Genomic DNA, 23,989 nt, shown 5'->3' with positions numbered 1-23,989 from the left:
GGTCTTTGACCCCAGCATCCTGTGGGCCAGAGAGGATCTTCAAGCCAGCCTGCAGGTGGAGGGCTGGCTGGCTGGGCGGGGTGCCGGCACCTGCAGCTTCAGGGCTCTTAGGAGAGCGGCTCCATGCGGTCATCCCCAGAGCTCTGGGCTGTGGGCGGCCGGGAAGCACACCAGAGGCTGAGGCTGGGGAAGGCAGAGTGCGGTCAGAGGTGGCTTTTGTCTCAAGGAGCTATATCCAAACAACTACATCAGCGTTTCAGCCTGCTCTCCTAGGTAATTTAGATTTACTGAAGCTGACAGCAGTTTCTCTTTTCAAAATGATCCTGTATTACATCTAAAAGCCACAGTAGTGGACTGTGTGTATACAACATGCCCTCTGTGTCTTGTCTTAGCAGTTAAAAAACATTTAGTTCATTTTATTTATATACAAAAGCATTTAAAGGTAAATTACAGATATATTGACATTCCAACCTTAAATACTTCTGTATATGACTCTAAAAGTTTAGTATTAATTTAGCCATATACTTCCTGATGCCATGTAGTACCCAGCCCGTATCCCACCAGGTCGGGGGCCCTGGGAACGTGGTGAGCCATCACTCCCGGAAGCTCCTCCGGGCCTGCCTGCAGGGTGGTCCTGGCTCTCCCTGGTGCAAGTGAGAGGAGAGGGCGTGAGTGCAAGGTAGGGCTTGTGCCCTTCACAGCTGCCAGTCGACTCCCGACCGGGTGACCTCTTGGCCCTGAGTCAGGTCCCTCCTCCAGTGACTAGACAGCCACCACATCACTGACCACAGCCCAAGGCAGCTTCTGGTCCAGCAGCTTTGACAACATGGATGCAGTGGACTAGGCTCTCAAAGTGTGTGGTTTGGGGGTCTCTCTTCTTCCCCTGCTCCAGGTTGTGACTCGGCTGATCCACCTCCTGGGGGAGAGGATCCTGGGCAGCCTCCAGCAGGGATCTGCAGCAGGTGTGTCCCAGGGCTGGGCCTGGCCTGGCGCCCTACCCACCTGCTTGGAGTTGGGGGAGTGGGGAAGAGCCCTGAGGAAAGGCCCAGAGCACACGCCTTGGGCACCTCTGAGGTGGGGTGAGGGGTGCTTAGGTTTGGGCAGTGCCAGAAGAATTTGCCAAAATCTCTCTGGATGTGGGCAGTGTTGGAAAGAAGCTCCAGTGTAAGTGAAAAGGAGCAATGTGTGATCTCTCCTGTTGTTTGCCAGCTGGCTGTGCTTGGGCAGCAGGGAAGGACAAGATGTGGATGGCACGGACCTTAACCAGCTCCTAGGGAATTGTCTGTCCTGTGCTGTGCAAGCAAAGCTGATAAAGCAATTCTAGAGCTTTGGGAGTGTTTCTGTCTTTGCATCTTTATTCTTTTCATCTCCTTACTGAGAAAGTGCTTTTCTCAGCACACTCACTGTTAGCTCCAGGCTCACGGGCTCCTGAGTCCTGGGGGACCGCCATGGTGCTGAGCCTCTCCTGGTCAGCGGTGTTTGCTTGCAGCCTCCTTGCTGTTACGTGACCCCCTGCTACTTATTGCTCTGGCCTGCTGTCCTGTCTGCCCGAAGCACCCCTCAGCAGAGCCCTGTGCCCCTCCCCAACCTGCCACCCCAGCGTGGCCTCCCTAGGCCCTGTCCATCCCCAGCACTCTCAACTCCTGATCCCCCCTTCCCCACATTCTCACTTGCTGTGTGTGTCCTAAGCCAGCAGGGTTCTATCTGTGTTCTCACAGCAGTGACCTGGGTGTGGTGTGGAGGTGAGTACTCGCTGAAGGAATGGTGTGGACAAATGTGCTGTGGGGGCTGCAGAGTGGCGAGAACTGCCCCTATTCCGGCACAACGCATCTCAAATGATTAGTTTGCAGTGGCCCTATTTCCAAGTGAAGTCACGTTCTGAGGTTCTGCGTGGACATGAATTTTGGGGAGACAGTACAACACATGGTGTATCTTTTTTCATTTCATCTTTAGCCATCCTGTAGGGTTATGTTTGAAGTGGGTTTCTTCTGGAAAGCATGTAACTGGGTTGTGATTTTGTCATCCCTTAGGGCGGTCTGTCTTGGCAGCTGTGTTTAGACCATTTACATTTAATGTAATATGTGTTGGTTTTTTCCACACTCTAATTCCTATCTTTTGAGTCTCTGGAACCTTTTTGAATATTCCATTTTTATATATCAGTTGTGGTTTCCAGCATATGTCTTCATACTGTATTTTCAGTAGTTGCCTTAGAGATTGCAATACCCATGCTTACCCTAGCCTTCTAATACCAGTATTTTATCACTTTAACTGGAATGTAGAAGCCTTATCACTGTTCAGATCACTTTATTCTTCCTCCTTAGGATAAGATCATCTTAAATAATACCTCTATATAATTGAAAAACCCCTCACACATTGTTACAACTTTTGCTTTCAGCCATCAAACATAATGCTTAAAACTCAGGAGGAGAATCGTCCATGATACGCACCGTTTCTGTGGCTCTTCCTTCCTCCTGGTGTCATTTCTCTTCTGTCTGAAGAAGCTCCTTTAATAGTCCTTGTAGAGCAGGTGTGCTGGCTACAAATTCTCTTAATTTTTCTTCATCTGAGACTGTCTCTACTTCACCTTCATCCTGAAGGATATTTTTGCTGCATATAGGATTCTGCTGCGACAATACTTTTCTTTCAGCACTTGAAAACTGCTGTGTCAGTTCCTCTGGCGTCCATCAGCTCTCGTTAGGAACCCAGACATCTGAATGATTCCCAGGTTGGCAGGGCATAATTTCTCTCTGCCTGTGCTAAAGACTTTGTCTCTGTCTTTAGTTTCTAGAAATCTTATTTTGAAGTGTCTGGGAATGAATTTCTTTGTGTTTATCCTGTTTGGGGATTGCTCATCTTCTTAATTCTGTAGACTTATATCTTTAAGCAAATTTGGGAGGTTTTTAGCCTATTTCTTCAAATATTCTTTAAGCCCTGTACAATTTCCCCTCTTCTAGAAAGACAGTGACACAAATCTTAAACCTTTGGTTATTGCCCCAAGCCCTCTGGAGCACTTGATTTTTTAAAGTATTGCCTCTGAATGTTCAGATCAAATAGTTTACTTCATCTGCCTTCAAGGTCGTTGGCTCTTCCCTCTGTCTTTTGATTCTACTCATAAGCTCATCTGGAGAGTGTTTTAGTTCAGCTATTTTAATTCTGCCTTTGTTTCAAGACTATTCATGATGTTCCTTCTGGCTAGTTACTGTTACTTACTGTCCTTGTCAAGTAATTCCAAATTCTGTGACGTGTCATTTTTTTCTTGTCAATGATCTTTTCTCATTCTAGTTTAGATTTTCCTGGTTCTTGGTAAGCCTGGTAATTTTGGTTAGTGTCCTGTATTTTGAATATTGTGAGCGTCTGGCTCCCATTTAAGTCTTCTGGTTTAGCAGACTGCCAGTGTGCTTATATTCGCAGAGTATGGCCAGGCCCTCTTTCCTGGACTGTGTTTGAATGTTGATACCATCCTTAAGGTCTTCGCCATATACCTCTGGTCTGCCATGCCATATTTTGTTCTCAGAGGCTCTGCTGTCTGCCCCTGGGACCGAGCCCTGACCTTCCCACAGGTGTTCTGTGTCTCCTCCCAGCATCTGGAAATTCCATGCAGACAAGACACAATAGAAATGTCTGTTGATACCACATTGTTTACTGTTTTTACAGTGAGTTGGGCAAAAACTCTTGGAGGGATTCAAAGAACAGGTCCTCACCTGGCAGAATGTTTTCATTTGTTTTTTCTGGGCCTCACGTTCCTTTCTGTATGCCAGGCCTCTTGCCACAGGCTCCCCTGGGGGCCAAGTCCTGGTGTGCATCAAGAGCAAGGGTGCTCCCAGCACGGTTGGGCACTGTAGCAGGAAAGGCAGGCCCGGAGAAGCTCCGGTCACTCAGATGTGAAGCTGACCCTGGTGCAGGGGCCCCTCCTCCCAGGCTGCTGGCCTGTGCCCTGGTGTTCTCTAGAGACACAGAGACCCTCACAGTCCACTACATGGCAGCCTGACCCCTCAGTCCAATACATGACCCTGTGCTTTGCAGGTCACCAGTTTGGGCTACATACCGCAGCCAGCAAGTGGGACTCAGGGAACCCCGCCAGCAACCTCTCCACGGTAGCTGCCATGCCTGTGTCGGAGGACGTGCCCCTCACTGCCTTCGCGCTGGAGCTCACGCACGCCCTCAGTGCCATTGGTAAGCCCTGCCCAGGGTGGCCTGGGGTCCGGCCAGACCCCTTCTCCTGCCTGTGGGTCCTCATGGTTCCTCTGAAGTGCAGTTCAGCCCTGGGGGGCGCTGGGGACAGGGGCTATCCACAGCAAGCAGCCCTTCCATCAGGCGCCACCAGGCAGTCTCCACAGGCAAGCCTGGTCCCCAGGAGCTTGTGTGTGTTGCACCGCAGGCTGATCCTCAGGTTAGAGCCTCCTGGAGGCCTCGGCCTCAGGGCCTGGCACAGAGATGCACCCGCCCCGCCGGGGGCCCATCTTGGGGCTGCCTCGCAATTGGCAGTGGGGTGGTGGGCTGAGCCAGCTGACTGTGTGGCAGACCTTGGCTGGGGTCAGGAAGCTTGAGCTGTGTTTCCAAATTCTTGACAGCTGTTAAACTTTGTGATTCAAGAACAAGAAGTTGAATTCATTTATTAATTCTAATAGCTGGTGAAGGTCTTTAGGATTTTCTGTGTGTGTTCGTGTTGTCTGCGGACAGTGACGCGCCTGTTGGGTTGGGTTTGCTCTCCTCAGTCCTTATCTCGTCGCAGCAAAGAACTGAAGGGCAGAGACACAGTGGTGGAGCAGAGTTAAGGTTTTACTTGTGCCCATGCCTAGGGAGGAGCCGGCCAGTCAGGGCAGACAGGCAGGTTTGCTTGAATAAGGCAGAGAAGAAGGCAGAGCAGAGGGTGGAAAGGGACGCTCACCGCACTGCTGCTCAGCACGGGGCATGATCCCCACCAGCTCCTGAAGCCAGGAACCCAGTCCCTGCCACCCCAGGATTTGGGGGAGCCGCAGAGCACTGGCTGGAGTGAGCTTATGTTCTGAGAACTTCCCAAAGGCAAAGACAGGTGATTTTCCGGCAGGCTGCTAGGAGCTCGACCCTTCTTCAGCTGCAGGTCCCTCTGGGCCACCCAGGCGATGACAGGAGCCTGCAGGCCCCAGGTCAGAGCTCCCAGCAGCCCCTCGCTATTTACCTGGAGTAGAAGAGAGATGAGCACTCGAAGAAAGGGGAGTGTGGGCAGCCTCAGAGAGGAGGTGCATTTAAAGGCTTGGGGTCTGGGGTTTTATAGGGCCTTTTGGGTAAGAGTCAGCATAAGGCATGATGTACACATATGTCATAATTCCTTTGAAGCTTTTTCTTAAGAGTAGGGTTGTTTAGGTGACTGTTGGCCTGGATCTCAGCATTCTTTGTCCACATAGGTTCATTTACACTTGCAGCTCTGTCTCCTCTCCTGGTTACAAAGTTACTTGATTACGGGGCTGGAAGAAGAGGAAGAAGAGCATGTCGATTAAGTTAAAGAATAAGCTGGGCCTTTCAGCAGGTCGCAGTTTACAATGGCATCATCTAAGTGATGCAGTGATGTGGTCTGAGGGATGCAGTGGTCTGGGCCAGCATACTTTTCTCTGTCTGGGGAATACCTGACTTTCCAAGTCACTCCTGGCCTTTGGAGCTTCAACTAATTAATTAATTAGCTCCGTGAGTCCTTTCTGGCTCTCTGGTTTTACCCAGTTAACTCTTTGAGTCCCATTTACTGGGCTTCACTGACCTTATTCTCCCTCCACTGGCTCATACCTGTTTTTCTGCCTAACAGTCTTGCTTCTTCCTTTCCAGTTTTGTTGTCTTTTCTTTTCTCTGGCCTGGTTGCCGTGGCCAGGCCCTCCAGGACTGGCTGAATAGCCGTGGGGAAAGCAGTCGCTCTCGTCTTGGTCCTGACCTCAGAGAGCTCCTGGCTGCTCACCACTGGGTGTGGTGTTCACTGTCCATTTTTTATGTGTGGCCTTTAATATGTTAAAGAAGGCTCTTTCTACTTAGAGCTTGTTGAGTGTTGTTATCATGAAAAGATGCTGAATGTTATCAGTGCTTTTTCTGCCTTAACTGAATTGATCATATGGGCTATTCCCCTTTGTTCTGGTAGTGTGGTCTGTACACTCTGATGGACAGGCCCACCTGGTCACAGCGTGCTCCTCCGAGTGTATTGCTGGGTTTAGTTAGCTAGGACTTCGCTGAGTTTTGCATCAGCGTTCATAAAGGTTATTTGTCTTCAGTTTTCTCAAGCCACAGGGTCTCATAGTGGCTTTGGTATCAGTGTAATGCTGGCCCCATGGAATGAGTTAAGAAGTGGCCCTCTTCAGTATTTGGGGGGCATTTAAATGTCTGACAGAATCACCAGTGCAGCCATCTCATCCAGGGCTTTTCTTCGTTGGGTTGTTACTATTATTGCAGATCCCATCTTCTTCCTGGTGACAGGTCTGCTCACATGCTTTCTTCCTGGATCCGTCGTGGAGGCCGTGTGTCTCTGGGGAAGTGTCCCTTTCATCCAGGCCACCCCATTGTCACAGTACTTTTTCATACACCTCTTTATGTCTGTGAGTTAGTGATACCCCATTGTCATTTCTGATTTTAGTAATTTTGAGTCTTCTTTTTTTCTTCATTCATCTAACGAAAGGTTATCAGTTTTGTTGATTCACTCAAAAAAGAACCAACTTTTGGTTTCGTTGATTTTTCTCTGTTCTTTGTGTTATTTATCTCTGTTCTGATCTTTATGCTGTCCCTTCCTTCTGTTAGCTCTGGGTTTAGCCTGATACTCTTTTAATAGTCACTCAAGGTGTGAAGTGCAGCCGTTGATTTGAGGTGGTCTCTCGCTGGGGACACCTGGAGCTGCAGGTCTCCCTCTGAGCTCTGTCTAGGCCGCGTCCCTGGCTGTGGACTCTCATCTCCGTTCGCATCTGTCTCAGTGTTTTTGGCTTCCCTGTGGTTTCTTTACCCACTGGTCAGTTGGCTGTTGTTCAACTTCCACATATTTGTGAATTTTCCATTTCTCCTACTGTTACTGATTTTCAATTTCATACCATCGTGATCAGCACAGATACTTTGTAGAATTTCAGTCTCTTAAAGTTTGTGGCCTAACGTACAGTCCATCCTGGGGAATGTTCTGTGCACCTGAGAAGAACCTGTGTTCTGCACAGTGAGTCTTTCCTCTGTGCATTTTGGTGACTGTGCAGTGGCGTCTTGTTGTGGTTTAGTTTGCATTTCACAGTGATGACGGAGCCCATTGCCTTACTGGCCGCTGAACACCGTGTTGTGTAAGTGTCTGTCCAGGCACTTTATTTATTTGTTTGTTTGTTTATTTATTTATTTCATTAAAGTATCATTGATATACAATCTTATGAAGGTTTCACATGAATGACATTGAGGTTTCATCATCCACCCATGTTATCAAGTCCTCTTCCCCCCACCATCGCTGTCCCTGTCCATCAGCGTCGTAAGATGCTATAGAGTCACTACTCGTCTCCACCTTCCCCATGACCTGCCTATGTTATGTGTGCTGATCAGAGTGCCCCTCAATACCCTTCTTCCTCCCAAACCACCCACCTTTCCCTTCAGTTACCCCTAGTCCCTTCTTGGAGTCTTTGAGTCTGCTGCTGTTTTGTTCCTTCAGTTTTCTTTTGTTGTTATACTCCACAAATGGGTACTCACCCTTTTTATCAGGTTTCCACCTTTTCCTTGTGGATGGGTAGAGTTCTTTCTGTACAGGATACAGTTCATTTTCTGGATGCACATGTAGCAGGTATCTGTCACTCCTGTGACTTGTTCTTTTATTCTTCTAATGATGTCTTTTGACAAACAGAAGTTCTTAATTCCAATGTAGGCCAATTTATCATTGTTCCCCTTTACTGTTGCTACTCTTTGCATTTTACTGAAGAAATCTCACCCTGCCCCAAATCATGGGGGTGTTCTTCTAAAACTTAATGGTTTCACCTTTCCTTTAAGTTAACCATTCATCCTGGATTGATTTTGGTCATGAGGGGGAAGGTCAAGTTTCATTTTATCCACAGGGCCTTCAGCCGACCCAGAGGCCTCATTCAGAAGGACTGAACATTGCCCCTGCTATGCCTTTGTCAGAAGTCGAGAGATGTCTGTTTGCTGAGTGAGGCTTCAAGGTTGGGAGTCACTTTACTCTAGTGCTCGAAGTTGTCGTTGCGTTTCCTTCATTTCCCAGAGTTTGGGCAAGAAGCTGTTTGGTGGCAGGCCGCAGTGACTGTCCAGGCTGGCTGGATGCCGCCTCCCGCCAGGCCCCACAGAGCCGGAGACTGAGTGCCCAGGAGCAGTCCCGTGTCTCCTCGCTGCCCTGCACCCACCACCTGGGCCTCACGCAGACCCCTCCCAGGGATGGGAGCTGCAGCCTGTGCCTCGGGAGCCCAGAGCACCACCTTCAGGGGGCTTCGCACTTCCCCGAGGGCCCCCTCAAGTCCCCCAAGGCCAAGCAGGGGGCTCTAGGGCAGGAGATGTACGGTGTGGGGGAGGTGGAGCCCAGCACAGGGTCCCCTGAAGGCCTCAGGGCTGGGCTCCTCCCTGTTCCTGAGCCAGACATGGCCTGCCTATCCCACTGCATCTTGGGTTCCAAAAGGTGGTGCCCAGGAGAGCCTGCCGTCAGGCATGGGGGATGGTCCAGCTCCAAGAGGTCTCCCTCTGTCAGGCTGGTAGCTTCTATCAGCCCGACCCACAGAGCAGGTGTGTGGCCCCCTCACCTCACCCCAGCCAGAGCTGTCTGTGTGCAGGGGCCAGAGCAGACAGCCACACTTCAGCGGGGCATCCCATGGGCCTCTTCAGCCCAGGGTCCTGAGTCCTTGCTGCCCAGTGTGTCCGGAGGTGGCACTTTGACACTGAGTGCTGCCTGTCTGGGCTTCTGTGCTGAGCCTGGTAGCCTCTCCCCAGATTCTGACACTGCCCCTCTGGCTGTGCAGACCCTGACAGAGTGTCTGTGTGGACAGTGGCTCTAAGGCACTGTGGATGGAAGATGAGTGCTGATTTCAGAGACACAAATGTGAAAAGACGTGCATCTCAGCTCCAGTGAATGCTGTCATGTTAGAGCCCAGCCAGCCTCACTCCTCTGGATTTGGGAAATTATCTGCGTATTACAAACTTGTGTTCCTCCCCCCCAACACATGCACAGTCGCAGTGCTGAAGAGATGTGACTTCTTGTGTGGACAAGGAGACCAAACTTCAGAGAGGCCCCCACCCCTGTGTAATGTGGAGACTGTACCTGTTGCGCCCTGGAGCTGGTGCAGCCCTCCCAGCTCTGGGTGCTGAGCACCCACTCCCACACTTTGCAGACCCACTTCCCAGAGGGTCTCCTTTGGGGGCAGAGGGATGGGTTACCTCAGGCCACAGGCACTTCTTTGAAGTCAGAGACTTCTCATTGCTTTGAGGAAGAGCAGATCTCTAGGGCCGGGAGTGGGCACTCTTGTCTGCTGGCCCTGGGGCTGCTTCTGTGGGCAGGCAGGCCCCCCTTGTCCTTGGAGGTAGGCCGCCAGGACATTTTCCAAAAAATAGGTTGTGTTTTCAGGCCCCACCCTGCTGCTGACAAGTGACAACATAAAACAGCGCCTGGGTTCTGCTGCCCTGGACAGGTATGTGGCCTCCATGTGGGAAACAGCCTGGTGGACCTTAGCTGCCTGCTCTCAGCGGGTCCAAGCACAGCCTTGAAGTGGCCCCCCATGTCCTGGTGTCTGTACCCCTGCAGTCAGTGCCCCCCCTTTCTGCCCACCCCATCCACGGTGCTCTGACATCGCATGCCTTGTGTCGCTGCCTTCCAGCGTCCATGAGTACCGGCTGTCCAGCTGGCTGGGGCAGCAGGAGGACATGCACCGCATCGTGCTGTACCAGGCAGACAGCACCCTCACACCCTGGACCCAGCGCTGCATCCGGCAAGCCGACTGCATCCTCATCGTGGGCCTGGGTGAGCAGGAGCCCACGGTGGGCGAGGTGAGTGGGCCCCAGGGCTGGGCAAGGCTGGGCATGGTCCAACTGCGCAGTGGGCATGATTTTGCAGGAGCAGTCAGGCAGAGGGTGTGGCTTCTGTAGGCATGTGGCTGCGTGATGGGCTGGGGGAGCTGGACCCACAGTGGTGGGCATGGCTTCCATGGCCACAGGCTGGTCAGGTCCTGGCCATGGGGAGTCACAGACCTGTCAGTGTCTGTCTGTTCCTGTGAAAGAAATATTTCAGGAGCTCAGGAAGGGGCGGATAATAAGAGCTAATGCCCAGGTGTCTGCTTCCCATGCTTTGGGAGCCACCGGTGGGGGTTCGAGCCTGAAGCAGGGCAGGTGCCCCCACCCCAGGCAGCCTCATGCCAGGTCAGACCTCCGTCCCTGTTTCACATTTTGCTGTGGGTGTGTGGCACTGTTGACAGGGCTAACTTCTGTATAAAAGTACTCTATTTACATCATTTTGAAACTTCCTTTTTTCCTCAATGCTTAGGTTTTTTAACTAATTATCCACATTTCATTTGTTTTTGTGCTGTTCAGTTGCCCACCATCTGTCTGTTCTCAGCTGGGAAGTTATTTGACTGTAACAAGCCAGGTGCAAGGGTGCCCTCAGGTCACCCACCTGGAGAGGCAGTGGGGCCCTAGGGGAACGTGCCCCCAGGGTTGCCTGGCGCTGCACACGCCTCCCCGTTGTGCGTGCAGCTTTCACGGTCACCTTGCCGTGTGTGGGGCCTGGGCTCCCCATCCCGACTCTAACACTCGGCCCTGCTTGTTTTGAGGGTATGGAGGGGTCTCCTTGTCCCCTCCTTCTGCCCCATTACTCTGTACTCATCCCCAGCTCTGCCTCGGATCCTGGGGCAGCTGAGAACCCCTCATTTCTGAGGTGGGTGCCTGTTGCACAGTGAGTGCTGCCCCCTTGCGGGGGGGCAGTATCTGCGAATCTCTTGTGAGGGAGGCCACAGTGTGTGCCCACGGGGCCTAGAGAAGCAGAGGGGAGGCAGCCCCCTCTTGGTGCCCCACAGCTCCCTTGTGTCCACCTTGCCTAGCCTGGCGCACCCCAGGTACTCCACAGCTGAGCTGGGTTACAGACACAGGCCCCCTGCCCTCAGACCCTCCCAGCCTGTCAGCCTGCTGATGAGGCCGTGTCCAGCACGGACCTCTATCCCTGGCCCCATCCCAGCCTTCAGCTCCGTCCCGCCCAAGTCGTCGGGTCCACCTGGGCTGCCTGACCGCGGCTCTGCCCCCCTCAGCTGGAGCGGATGCTGGAGAACTCAGCTGTGCGAGCCCAGAAGCAGCTGGTCCTGCTGCACCGGCAGGAGGGGCCGGCCCCCGCCCGCACCGCGGAGTGGCTAAACATGCGCAGCTGGTGCTCCGGCCACCTGCACCTCTGCTGCCCCCGCCGCGTCTTCTCCAGGAGGAGCATGCCCAGGCTGGTGAGGCTGGGAGCAGGGCTGGTGGGTGTGAGAGCCTCCTGTTCCACCCAGGCCTCAGAGGGTGTCCTTTGGGCGAATCTGCGGGCAAGTCCTGGGGCCCCTCCGTAGGGCATCCTCAGCCCGGGGAGCCAGGCGGTGGTGGGCCCAGAGGCTGCCCACACACCGCGGCCTCCCTGGCCGTCCGCTCAGTGGCCCACATCCTAACAGCTACCTCTGTGCCCAGAGCCTGGGGGCCGGCAGGATTTCAGCTGGGCCTTGGGCTTGGTACCCCTCTGGGGAAAGCTGCCCAAGGGCTCTGTCATCTCCTGCCGGCCCGTGGGGCTGTGGCCCAGCTGCCCACTCTGCCCACTCACCCACATGCCCTCTGAGGTCTCCTCCCAGGCAAACTGAGGTGCTGACAGGGCTGGTATCAGGCAGACCCTGCCGTGTCCGAGAGAGCTGTGGGTCTGGATGGAGAAACCAGCCCGAGCAGGTCAGGACGCTGACTCGGCCCGCCTGTCTCCGTCTGTCCCCTCTCAGGTGGACATGTACGACCAGGTCTTCCAGAGGCCCCCCGACCAGCACTCGGACTTCTCCCGCCTGGCCCGGGTGCTGACCGGCAATGCCGTCGCCTTGGTGCTTGGTGGGGGAGGGGCCAGGTGAGTGCCCGTCCCGTCCCGTGCAGCTGTGTGCACGTGTGTGTGTGTGGGCATGTGAAGAGGCACCCCCTCGGTGGGCCCCACACCCGGCCAGCCTTTCTCAGCGCCTCGGGTGCTGCTGAGTCCTGCCCCTGCAGGCTCCCCTCACATCCCACGGCCCCAGGAAGCAGTAGAAGAAAATTCCTGTGTTGTCTGAGTCTTTGCTGGAAGTTTCTGTCTGCCAGTTGACCATTCATGTCTCCTCTTCTGAAAACTCTGTTCTTGTCCTTTGCCAGTCCTTCCGCTGGGCTCCAGGTGAGTCTCTTCCCATGTTAATACGCACTTTGTGGAGGGACAGCCCAATCTGCTCCAGACGTAGTGGGGCACCCTTTACTTCTTCAGGCTGGTGGGCTCCTTGCAGGACTTTGAACCCCACTAACTTCTGCCCTGAGCTGTCATTCTAACACCTGCCCCTGTTCTCCTGAACTAAAGAGAAATATGCACTTGGAGCAGAAACAGAGCCCAGGGGCGTCATGGGAAGGGTGTGCCAAGGCCTTCTGGGGACCCATGTGGTACGTGGGCAGGCAGAGCAGCGCCTCCTACCACATCTGTGCCAGACCCCACCCGTCAGAGGGAGAAAGGGTGAGCGGTGCCTGGGCTGGGTGCCTGGTGAGGTGGATCCTCCCATGCCCCCGCTGTGGGGAAACATCACTGCTGGCTCGGTGAGGTGATCAGGGGGTCTCCATGCCAGCTGGCATGTACTGCCCGCTAGCACCATGGCAGGACCTCCTGAGCGCCCCAGGTTCTAAGCGCTGCCCCGCTGATGCCTCGGAGAAGGAGCCTGGCCGGGTGCCTCCAGTGTCCTAAGGGCGTCCCTTCCAAAGCAAGCTGCAGGGGTGGGCCCTGGAAGGGCAGAAGCCCCTTGGCGTCGCTGTGGTGGAGACTTTCAAAGACGTCTCCTGCCTCCAGTCAGGCTGTTGCTCATGCCTGGCCCACTCTTCTTGTCGAATTTCAGTGTGAGTGCTGGGCTGCAGGGCCTTGGGCCCGCTGCTGCCCAGGGAGGGAGCCGAGTCCTGCCCTGGCCTGAGGGGTGGAGTGTTGAGCACTGTGCTCACTTATCTCAGGTGATCCTGGAGCATCATCGGGTGCCAGGCTTCTGCTTGAAGGCTGAGCCAGTGGGCCCAGGAAATCAGATGATTTGCTCAAGGTGGCTGGCGGGGCAGGCAGGGCGGGGCGGGGCACCCAGGCTGCCCTCTGCAGGGCTGGCACAGTGGGGGGCCTGGGGCAGCTGGCACAGACTTGCAGATCACAGTGGCCTGATCAGCACTTCTAATGAAAATCGGTTGAAATCAAAATAACATTTTAACAGAAATATGGCCATTCTCTAAGGCCGGTCAGCATTTGTGTAACAAACTAACAGTCCTCTGTCCCTCCTGCCCCGCTGTGAAATCCAGAGAGAGCCCAAGGTGGGCACTTTCACCTTCTCTCAGCTCTTTGCTCATGTACTTTCCAAACAGCACCCCTGTTCTTTTTCTTTCTCAGTTTCAGATCACTGAGTTCCTAACCCACTCCCCCACACAAAGTCCTTCCATCTGTCCATCCATCTGTCCATGGGCCCTCCCTCCCTCGCTAGGCCAGGACTCACTGCCGTGCCCCCGTGACAGTGGGGTCCCTTTCAGAGCTAAGGAATGTGGTGGGGCATGACAGCATTTCCTTCCCTGGAGCTAATCACCGTGACGCCGTTTTGCTCAGTTTTCTGGGTATCATTACTCTGTCCGCAGACACCGTGGAAGCGCTGGCCTCCACTCGGCCTGCTCAGACATGCGGGGACGTCCGCTTAAGCGTGGGCAGCCACTGGCCCCCAGCCTCCTGCCTCACTTGGCTCTGCCGGTCGCTTTCCATCGCATTGCTGTGATCCTGGTCTGGTCTCCCTTCCGCTGTCCTGGGAACTGCCTTTGCCTCTCGGCTGGGTCCGTGTCTTCCTCTTTCTTGATCTATTCCTGATTTTGGTAGAGCTCATGCCCTAGAAATTTCCTTCTGAGAAAGAAGATGCAAAGGTGGGGAAAGTAGACCATGCGAAGCAGAAAATGTCATCCTACTGCCACACGGTTTGGGTACAGCAGTGTAGATGCAGCCCCTCTCCCTGAGGGCCTGTGAGGTGTGGCTCCGCGGTCTGTAGCCTCCAGCGTTGCTCTTGAGAGACCGGTGCTGCTGTTCCTGAGGCTTGTCTCCCCGGAAGCTGGGAGAGCCCCTTGATTCTTGTGGTGCTGCTGTCCTCCGCAGTCACGCCGGGCGGGCTCCCAGTGGGCCATCTCCCGCTTGGAAATCCACACATCCCCACTCAGGGCGACCTCTCTGTTCTCTCCCGGAGCTTCTCGTGGCCAGAAATCAGGCATCTTGCACGGATCCTCGGCGTCTCCCATCTTCCTTCCCATGTTTCCATCTGTCTTTTTGTTCCTCTTTCTGGCTGGTTTTTCTCGAATGTATCTTCTGAATGGTCTCTTCTGCTAAAATATTTCTAATGTTGGGGCGCTCTGTTGTGGCCTTCTCTCTGCCCCCCTGATGCAGCGGCGAGTTCTCTGGGGCTCTGAGTGCCTGCGTCCTGCCCGCGTCCCAGGCGTCATCGTGCAGCAGCGCCTGTGGCGCTCAGGCCCCGGAGCGCGTGCGGGGCTGTGGAAGCCTGGCCGCGTCAGCGGTGCCGCTGAGCACGTCCCACTGTCCCGGGGCTTTGCTCATCCCTCCTCCTGTCAGGGGACTTCGAGGTTATTTTCTGGTTTGGGTTACTATGAACAAAGCTGCTAGTACTGTGCTTGTACAAATCTTTTTTGAGGAGATATATTCTTTCCTCTTGGGTAAATGCCTAGGAGTGGAATTCCCAGTCGTGAGGTAGTCGCACAGTTTTACACCCCCATCAGCATTTGAGAATTTGGGCAGCCCGCATTTTTGTTGACACTTGTTCCTGCACCATTCCGGATCGCAGCCGTTCCAGTGGGTGTGGGGTGGTGTGTCGCTGTGACTGAAACTTGCACACTGTGAGGACCACTCCCGTCACGTGCTCTGGCCATTTGCTTATCTTATTTTGAAAAGTACCATTTATGTTCTTTAATCATGCTTAATGGATGGTTTGTCTTTTATTATTATTGAGTTAGAAGAGTTATTTATGTAGCCTAAATACATGTCTTTTGCAAGACAGATTGTTAATATTGTCACTCGATCTTTGACTTCATTTTCTTAACGGCACCCTTTCATGAACAGTTTTTAATTTGGATAAAGTGGGACTTACCAGTTTTTGCAGTGACTACTACTTCTGGTGTTCTGAGAGCTCTTGCCTATCCCAAGGTCACAAAGGTGTTCCTTGTTTTCTTCTACAAGCACCGTGATTCTAGCCTGTACATTTGGGCCTAAGATCCACCTGACTGGGTTTCTGGCAAGCAGTGTGGGGTGACACTGAGGCGTTTTTTTCCCACATGGTTATCCAGTTGCCCCAGCACCTTTTGTTGAAAACACCCCTTCCCTGTGGAGTGTGGTATGTGTCAGACACCAGATGACTCTGTGTAGCAGGAGCCTGCACCTGGGCTCTGGTGTGTCCCCGAGGTGTGTGTTCTGTCCTTAACCACACCACCTCTTCCTGGATTTCTGTAACTTGATGGTAATCTTGACATCAGGCAGTGTAAGTCCTTCAGTTGGGTGTGAGTGTGGGTGTTTTTCTGTTTTAATTGTTTTGGCTATTCTGGGTCCTTTGCATATCCATGTAAATTTTAGAGGCAACTCAGTGTTTAATGGGATTTTTTTGCTACTATAAATGATATCTTAAATCGCACTTTAAAATTGTGCCAGTATATAGCAGTACAACTGATATCTGTGAATCAGTGTCCTATCTTACAGCCTTGCTGGACTCATTCACTCTTGTAGCTTCTTTGTAGTTTTTTAAAAATTTCTTATATACACAGTTATGTCTTCTGAGAACACAGACAGAATTTATTCTTTCCAAAATGTGTGTGTGCTGCCTGTTGCTTTTTCTTGCCTTATTGCACTGGTTGGCACTTCCATGTTGAGCTGAAGTGGTGAGGGGCTCTCAGCACGCCCTGTGTTGGAGGTGTTCGGTTCAGTTTCACTGTGAAGTGTGACCTTGGCTGTGGGCTTCATAGATGCTCTTCATCAGGTTGAGAAAGTACCCTTCTATTCTTAGTTTGGTAAGTTTTTCCATGAATGGTTGTTTTTGTGGATTTGTTGAGATCATGTAAGTTTTCTTCTTTATTCTGCTTTTACATTTATTGATTTTTAAATGAAAGCATTGCGTTCTTGGGATAGACTCATTTGTGCGTGATGTGTAGCCCTATTTCTCTACCGCTGGATCCCCTTTGACTGCTTGAGATTGGGCTGCACTTGTCCTGTCTTGAAATTCATGTAGGTTTGTTTGCCAGCTTCAAAACTGAGTCAGGAGTCCTACTTTTCCTATTGTCTGGATGGTTCTATGTAAAATTTGTGTTGTTCTCCCTTATGTGTTTAGTAGAATTCACTAGTTAAACCATCTGGACATGAAATTTTCTTTGTAAGGATTTAGGAATTAAAGACTTAGTTATCTTGATAATGATAATACCAGTCAGTTTTTCTTTCTTATGTTGGGTTTGGTAAGTTATGTTGTACTAGGAATATGTCCAGTTTTCCTGAATTTTCCTACTTACGGCATCAAACTCACACTAGCTTCTCACCTTTCTGACTGGAGCATCTGTACAGCTGTCCCTCTTTCCGCCCTGACGTCGGTATCGAGACCCTGCTCCCCGGCGCTGCCCAGCCAAAGCGGCTCTCAGGGCAGCGATCTGTAGCTTTGTTCATCTCATCTGTTGTATGTTTGCTTTCTGGTTCATTAATTTCTGCTCTTATCTTTATTATTTTCTTAATTTTGCTCTCTTGGATTTGAATTGTTCTTTTTTTCCCTTAACTTACGGGCCAGCAGACATTGTTTCAAAAGGCCAGATGGTGAGTCCGTGTTCTTTGCCGTGACTGCAAAGGAAGGAGCAGTTGGCTGTCTGTGCTGTGCCTCTGAAGGCAGCGTGTCCTTTTGTTCTCAGGCTGGTTTAAAGTTTTTTCTGCCTTGGATTTTCAACAATGTAGGAATGATTTTCTTTTGATTTATGCTTAGAATTTATAATTCTTCTTGAATCTGAGGCTTGATGTTGATCACCAGTTCCAAAAAATTCCAAACCATGACCTCTTCTGTCCCATCTCTTTCAGCCCTCTGCACCAGATCACAGATGTTTTCTGAGCCCCTTTACATATTTTTGAAAAGATTATTTTAATATTCCATTCTGTTGATGCTCTATGATGCAATAAATGTTTTCTTCTGATCTGTCTTTATTTCACTGTTTCTCTCTTTAGCTGTGTCTAATCTGCTTTTGAACCCATGCATTGAGTTCTTCATTTCAGTTATTGTATCTTTTGCTTCTAAAGTTGTCATTTGGTTGTGTTTTATGGTTTCTAGTTCTCTGCCAAAATTATTAGTCTTGTCTTGTCTTGAACTTTTTTGGCTTAAACCTGAGTATTTAATTTTTCTGCGGTGATATTATATATGTTTTTATTGTGTTAAAATATACATATAAAAATTTACCATTTTACAGTTTTTAAGTGTGAAATTCAGTGGCAGTAAGTATATTCACAGTGGTTTGCAACCGTCACTATACATCTCTGGAACTTTTTCATCCCAGCCTGAAATTCTGCACCTGTTAGACCCTAACCTCCCCTCCCCCAGCCCCTGGTCCCCACCCTTCTCCTTTCTGGGTCTGAATCTGACGCTCCAGGTCCCTGCCATGAGTGAGTCCTACAGGATTTGCCCTTCTGTGTCTGGCTTCTTTCATTTAACCTAATGCCCTCAAGGTTCATCCATTGATAACGTGTCAGAATTTCCTTCTAAGGATGAAAGACATCCTTCATATGTGTATGCCACACTTTGTTTACTCATTCGCCCACTTGAGTGGTTGAGACATGCTCAAGCCACTTCTCCTTAGGCTCCACGGCCACTTTGTAGCCTGTGTTGACGTCTCTGTTCCCTGTTAGACGACAGGATTATCCCTGATTGCCTCTGGGTCCACTTCTGTTGTGTGTTTTTTCTCTTGGCTGTGGTCATGTGGTCTTTCCTCCTCACGAGTGGTAATTTCTGGTTGAGTGGCGGGCACCACATATGAGAAATGGGGACAGTAGTTTGGAGCCCAGGGTGACCGTTTCAGATGCTGGCTTTCCCTTCCCTGTCAGGGGTTGTCTGTGCCCTGTTCACCTGACCCCTGGGGCGTTGCTCTTGGAACATTCAGGACCCCCACTTTCCAGTGGGCTCCTCCCAAGTCCATCCAAAGCCTGTTCAGCTCCACAGCCTCTCAGAGGCTGTGGGTAGAAGTGTCTGGACGCTGTCTTGCCCTCAGGACACCAGGGGGCCTCTAAGTGCCGGCGGCCCTCCTCTGAGCCGGTGTCTTTGCTCGGTTTTCTGTGACTCATGCAGGAGTCAGCTGCTGGGGTGGGGAGGGGGATGCATCAGGACGACTGTCTCTGGGGGCGGCCATCTGTGGGGCTCAGTGGGAGCCAGCCCTGGGGGTGGCACTTACTCCCTGCCCTGTGCTCCGGTTGGCATAGAGGCTGTGCCCAGGTTGGCGTTATCCGGGCCCTGACGGAGTGTGGCATCCCCGTGGACATGGTTGGAGGGACATCAATCGGGGCCTTCATGGGCGCCCTGTACGCTGAGGAGCGGAACTACAGTCAGATACGGATCCGGGCCAAGCAGTGGGCTGAGGTGAGGGGCTGCGCCCTCTCTGGGGTGCAGTGCCGGGTTCCTGTGTGCCCTGGGGTAGGAGGGCCTCAGGACCCTTGGCCCTGGCACGTGGTTTTGCAGGGCTCTGGCCTCAGAGCTTGGCTTGTAGGGTGCAGGGGGTGCACAGAGGGAGTAAGAACGCCAGTGTCGGGGGGCCAGCTCCTGTTGGTGCTGGTCTTAATTTATAAAGGACACTGAGGACAGCACAGAGAGGTCAGCACACTGGAAGAAAAGTGTAATGTTACCCATAGTTCTCTGGGAACAAGAGGCAGGGGGCGCCCCACAGGGCCACAGGGGAACACCTGGGCCATGAGGAGACGGGGAACAGCACAGGCAGGCCTAGGCCAGAGCCTACATTGGGGTCCCTGCAGGCAGGGCAGGGCAGGGCACACTGTGTGGGATGTTCTCTTCTGAATAATTCCGGTGGGCTCGGGGCATGGGGGCTGCCCCAGGATTGATTCAGGCGGGAGACATAGGCCCATGAGAGCGTGTTCAGGGAGGCGGCTGGGTCCTGGGCCCTGGAGCAGTGCGCACGAGAGCCGTGGCTGGGAGGGCCTCCGCCGGCTCTAGGAACCGCTAGCCCTGGGGTGGCCGACTCCCCGGTGTGCCAGACCCCGAATGCCAGAACTAGGGATTTGGAAAGTGGAAAATGCAGTTAATGCCACTAACCCTTTGAGGAGCAGAGGCCCATCCATATAGACTGGGCAGGATCTGGGGTGGATTTGGGGGGGCGGGGAGGGCCTGCAGACACTGTGGGGGTGGGCATGGTGTGGGGGGGCTCCCCTGCAGCACAGGCTACATTCTGTCCTTTGGAGGCTCTGCTTGTTCTAGGGGAACAGAATGGTGCCCAATGAACCAATGGGATCAAAAATGTTTGTGTTCTCCTCTTAAAAAGAAAAAGGAGATTGGTGGTCCTCTGGTGGAAGCCATCAGAGCAGGCCGTCTGTCCCATCCACACATCCCGAGGACACGGTGTTCCAAAGATGCCTCTTGCTCTGAAATGAGCCATTCCTCAGCAGGCTGCTCCTGGGAGGGGGCCCAGGAGCTGACATGGCTCCAGCCACTAAGGATGGCCTCTGGGGACAGTGCCCACAGAGGACAGTGTGCTCCAGCCTCAGTGAGGGCCTGGTCACAGGCCAGCAGGCCTCTGGAGTGGCGCAGGAGTCGTAGGGGCCTGGGAGCCTCAGGCGTGGTGCCCCACAGCCCTCTGAGGGGTGGGGCAGGGCAGGGCAGGATGGAACCTCCCAGACCACCCTCTGGCTCCACCTGTCCACATAGCCTGTGCCTTCTGCCATGCTGAGGGGATGGCAGGGCTGTAGGGCCACAGGCTTGGGTCTGCAGGCCTTTCCACAGGGCAGGGGCTTCCTTGGGTGTGAGGGCCTTGCTAACGAGGGAGGACTCTGGGCATGTGCCATGCTGTCCTGGGTCCCTGCATTCCCTCTGCCTATCCCAAGGCAGGGCCTGCATCCCACAAGTCCTAGCATGAGCACGTGGGGCAGGCACCTGCCTCGCAGCTGAGGTCCCACCCTGTGTACAGCTCTTGCTCCAGACCTTTCCATTCCAGTGTCTTTCCATGCAGAGGGAGGACCCTTCCCCTCCATCCCTGACCTGTAAGGAGTTAGGCAGCCTTAAACCTGGGTGTTCTTGGGCGAGGCCAGTGCTGCCCACCTGGTCACATGTCCTGCTCCTCGCGGGCCTAACTGGCCCCGTCCTCACTGAGGAAGGACAGACCCAGTCCCACCAGAGAGACGGGGGCTTTGGCCAGAGGGCCTTCTGCAGGGCCACTCTCTCTGGGGCCCTGGTGGCATATGTGCCACAGTGTGACATCGACCAAGACGGAGTGTGGTGCGGCTGCTCGGTCCCCAGACCCACCTCAGTGGGTCTCGTTGCCTTAGGGACCTCAGTGGGCTGTGGCAGGGCTGTCCTCGCTGCCCACCTACCTGGTGCTGGTCCTGGGCTGGTCATGGTGCCACATTCTCCCACTGAGCACGCAGCAAGGGCTGGACTGGCTAGCCCTGTGGGGGTCCCCGGACCCTCACAGGACCTTCAGGCCCTGAAGGCTCAGTCCCACAGACCACCCAGGTCCTTCCCAGACAACCTGTCTGTTCTTGGGAGGCGCTCTGGAGGTGGGCTCCGAGCTGGGGCCCCCCCTGTGTCAGCAGGGAGCCTGCTCTGCAGGGCCTCATGTGTGCTCTGCCCACTCAGGACATGACATCAGTGGTGAAGACCGTGCTGGACCTGACCTACCCCATCACCTCCATGTTCTCAGGGGCTGGCTTCAACAGCAGCATGAGCAGCGTCTTCGGGGACCGGCAAATTGAGGTCCCCCAGCAGGGGCTGCCCTGGGGAGCTGCCCATGGCTGGCCTTAGCCTGGCCTGTTCTGGACACATGGCACCCTCCTCACTCCCCAGACTCCCCAGCCTGCAGGGTGGGGGGCTGGTACCAGGGAGGGTGGCCCTGCTGAGCCTGCCTCCCTCACAGGACCTCTGGATCCCCTACTTCACCATCACCACGGACATCACCGCCTCTGCCATGAGGGTCCACACCGACGGTGAGCAGCCAGCAGTCCTGCTGGGGCAGGGACCCCTGATAGCTGGTGCTAGGCCAGCAGCCAAGAGCCCTTGCGGGGAAGAGTGCAGACACTTTAATGTGGGTGGGGGCCTGGCAGAGGCTGTGGTACACCCCAGTGTGGAGCAGGGCATGGCGGGATGCACAGAGACCCCAGAGTAAGCCTGGCCTCCCTGGGCCTCGTGCAACCTCCACTGAGCCCCTGGGTGGGGGTGGTCAGAGGGCACCGCAGCTCCAGCTGGACTCCACCACCAGAGGTCAGTCATGCAGCTGCGGGACGCCACATAGGCCAGGCTGACTTGCAGTGGGGCCAGACCTCCTGGGCAGTGGAGGGCATCTGCCAGTCCCCTGGTAGGGTCTCCGCCTCTTCCCAAGCCCTCGACCTCTCCCTCCCAGGCTCCCTGTGGAGGTATGTCCGTGCCAGCATGTCCCTGTCAGGGTACATGCCCCCACTCTGCGACCCCAAAGATGGGCACCTGCTGATGGATGGGGGCTACATCAACAACCTGCCAGGTACCATCTCAGGGAGGGACCCGGCCTTGTCAGCTGGTTCCGCTCCCAGGAGGGCCGCTGCACACACTTCTGGGGGGCTGACAGGGCCATGTGAGCACAGGGCACACACATGTGCACATGCTCCCTCGCTGACCAGGGCTGGCGGGCCTGCACTTCGGCAGTGCTCAGTGCGCCAAGTACAGCCGCCAGCCACTGCTCTCCTCCTGGCTCCATGGTCACAGTGGGAACTGACAGGCGGTGGGCGTCCGTTTGGCTGCTGGCGAGGGCCCTCCTGTGGGCACATCTGTCACCTGGTGGACAGTTCTGTGCTCCCAGCTGCCCCTCCAGAGGCCCAGGTGTGCCAGTGGAAAGGAGATGCTCTGCCCCATTCCCCTGCTCTGTCCCTGTCCCTCCAGCTCTGCCTCCATCCCCCCAGTTTTGCTCCCACTTGGGGCTCTACATACCTGTCCCAGTGGTGACCAGGGCCGCCTCCTTTCTAGCGGATGTGGCCAGGTCGATGGGAGCAAAGGTGGTGATTGCCGTCGACGTGGGCAGTCGAGACGAGACGGACCTCACCAACTATGGCGATGCGCTGTCTGGGTGGTGGCTGCTCTGGAAGCGCTGGAACCCCCTGGCCACGAAAGTGAAGGTAGCGGCCCTGTGGGATGCCGGCAGCCGGACAGGGGACAGTGCCCCCGAGGCCCTGAGTCCTGGGGGCTGCGCCGCTTCGCTCGCTCACCATCCTGCTCAGGGCCCTGCCTGAGCCCAGCTCAGGGGAAAGGCACAGGCCTAACGGCTCCACAACTGCGGGCCCCTGGCCAGCACCTGCCCTCCCCTGGGGCCAAGCAGAGCTGCGTCTCCCCTTGGGGCCGGGTGGGGGCCAGAGCCTTGCTCAGGTAGCTGTGATGGTGACAGGTGTTGAACATGGCAGAGATCCAAGCGCGCCTGGCCTACGTGTGCTGCGTCCGGCAGCTGGAGATGGTGAAGAGCAGTGAGTACTGTGAGTACCTGCGCCCCCCCATCGACAGCTACCGCACGCTGGACTTCGGCAAGTTCAGTGAGATCTGCGTGAGTACACTGCGGCTCCAGGCCAGCGGGCTGTGTCGGCTGCCCCTCCCTCAACCCCCCTCCCCCACTTCTGAGAGCACAAGAAGTAGAGCCCAGCACCCAGTCCCAGGGCGCCCAGTGTGTGCAGGAAGCGGGGTGCCAGCATCAGGTCCAGGGCCCCTGGTGTGTGTAGGAAGCAGGGTGCCAGCACCCGGTCCCGTGGTCCCTGGTGTGTGCAGGAAGCAGGGTGCCAGCACCCGGTCCCAGGGCCTCCAGTGTGTGCAGGAAGCAGGGTGCCAGCACCCGGTCCCAGGGCCTCCAGTGTGTGCAGGAAGCAGGGTGCCAGCACTGGGTCCCAGGGCCCCCAGTGTGTACAGGAAGCAGGGTGCCAGCACCCGGTCCTGTGGTCCCTGGTGTATGTAGGAAGCGGGGTGCCAGCACCAGAACCCCTGGGGTGTGCAGAAAGCACGGTGCCAGCATCGGGTCCTGGGCCCCCAGTGTGTGCAGGAAGTGGGGTGCCAGCACCCGGTCCCAGGGCGCCCAGTGTGTGCAGGAAGCGGGGTGCCAGCATCAGGTCCAGGGCCCCTGGTGTGTGCAGGAACCGGGGTGCCAGCACCGGGTCCCGTGGCCCCTAGTGTGTGCAGGAAGTGGGGTGCCAGCACCAGGTCCCGTGGTCCCTGGTGTGTGCAGGAAGCAGGGTGCCAGCACCAGGTCCAGGGCCCCTGGTGTGTGCAGGAAGCGGGGTGCCAGCACCTGGTCCCGTGACCCCTGGTGTGTGCAGGAAGCGGGGTGCCAGCACCTGGTCCCGTGGCCCCTGGTGTGTGCAGGAAGTGGTGGGCCAGTACTGGGTCCCGTGGCCCCTGGTGTGTGCAGGAAGCAGGGTGCCAGCACTGGAGCCCCTGGTGTGTGCAGGAAGCGGGGTGCCAGCACCTGGTCCCATGGCCACTGGTGTGTGCAGGAAGCGGGGTACCAGCATGGGTGGACGGTGTTTGATGTCTGGCGTCGGAGTGGCATCCTGGAGAAGATGCTGCAGGACCATCAGGGGTCAAGCAAGATGAAGGCCTGCGACGTGAGTGCCCACGGG

At 54.7% G+C, this 23,989-nt stretch overlaps 1 protein-coding gene across 14 annotated transcripts in view; it reads left to right on the top strand.

Moving 5' to 3' along the window:
* Positions 1–23,989, top strand: part of PNPLA7 (patatin like phospholipase domain containing 7) — a 64,630-nt gene that overhangs the window by 39,267 nt on the left and 1,374 nt on the right. For 6 of the 14 annotated variants that reach the window (XM_057499276.1, XM_036900699.2, XM_036900698.2 and 3 more), the window contains 13 exons: positions 893–962; positions 4,024–4,173; positions 9,533–9,596; positions 9,783–9,951; positions 11,202–11,384; positions 11,904–12,022; positions 18,623–18,779; positions 21,003–21,119; positions 21,280–21,349; positions 21,763–21,879; positions 22,359–22,507; positions 22,774–22,926; positions 23,864–23,974. In XM_057499276.1, coding sequence (XP_057355259.1) covers positions 893–962; positions 4,024–4,173; positions 9,533–9,596; positions 9,783–9,951; positions 11,202–11,384; positions 11,904–12,022; positions 18,623–18,779; positions 21,003–21,119; positions 21,280–21,349; positions 21,763–21,879; positions 22,359–22,507; positions 22,774–22,926; positions 23,864–23,974 — 1,629 coding nt within the window. Of the gene's footprint in view, positions 1–892; positions 963–4,023; positions 4,174–9,532; positions 9,597–9,782; positions 9,952–11,201; positions 11,385–11,903; positions 12,023–18,622; positions 18,780–21,002; positions 21,120–21,279; positions 21,350–21,762; positions 21,880–22,358; positions 22,508–22,773; positions 22,927–23,053; positions 23,651–23,863; positions 23,977–23,989 lie in introns of those variants that run through there. The other 8 variants (XR_008996717.1, XR_005027806.2, XR_008996718.1 and 5 more) reach the window with 8 other exon arrangements.

Source organism: Manis pentadactyla, chromosome 3 (assembly GCF_030020395.1).
Source record: "Manis pentadactyla isolate mManPen7 chromosome 3, mManPen7.hap1, whole genome shotgun sequence".
In the NCBI taxonomy this organism is placed as follows: Eukaryota; Metazoa; Chordata; class Mammalia; order Pholidota; family Manidae; genus Manis; species Manis pentadactyla.
Note: the sequence above shows the minus strand (reverse complement) of the source record. Positions and strands in the feature narration are given on the sequence as shown.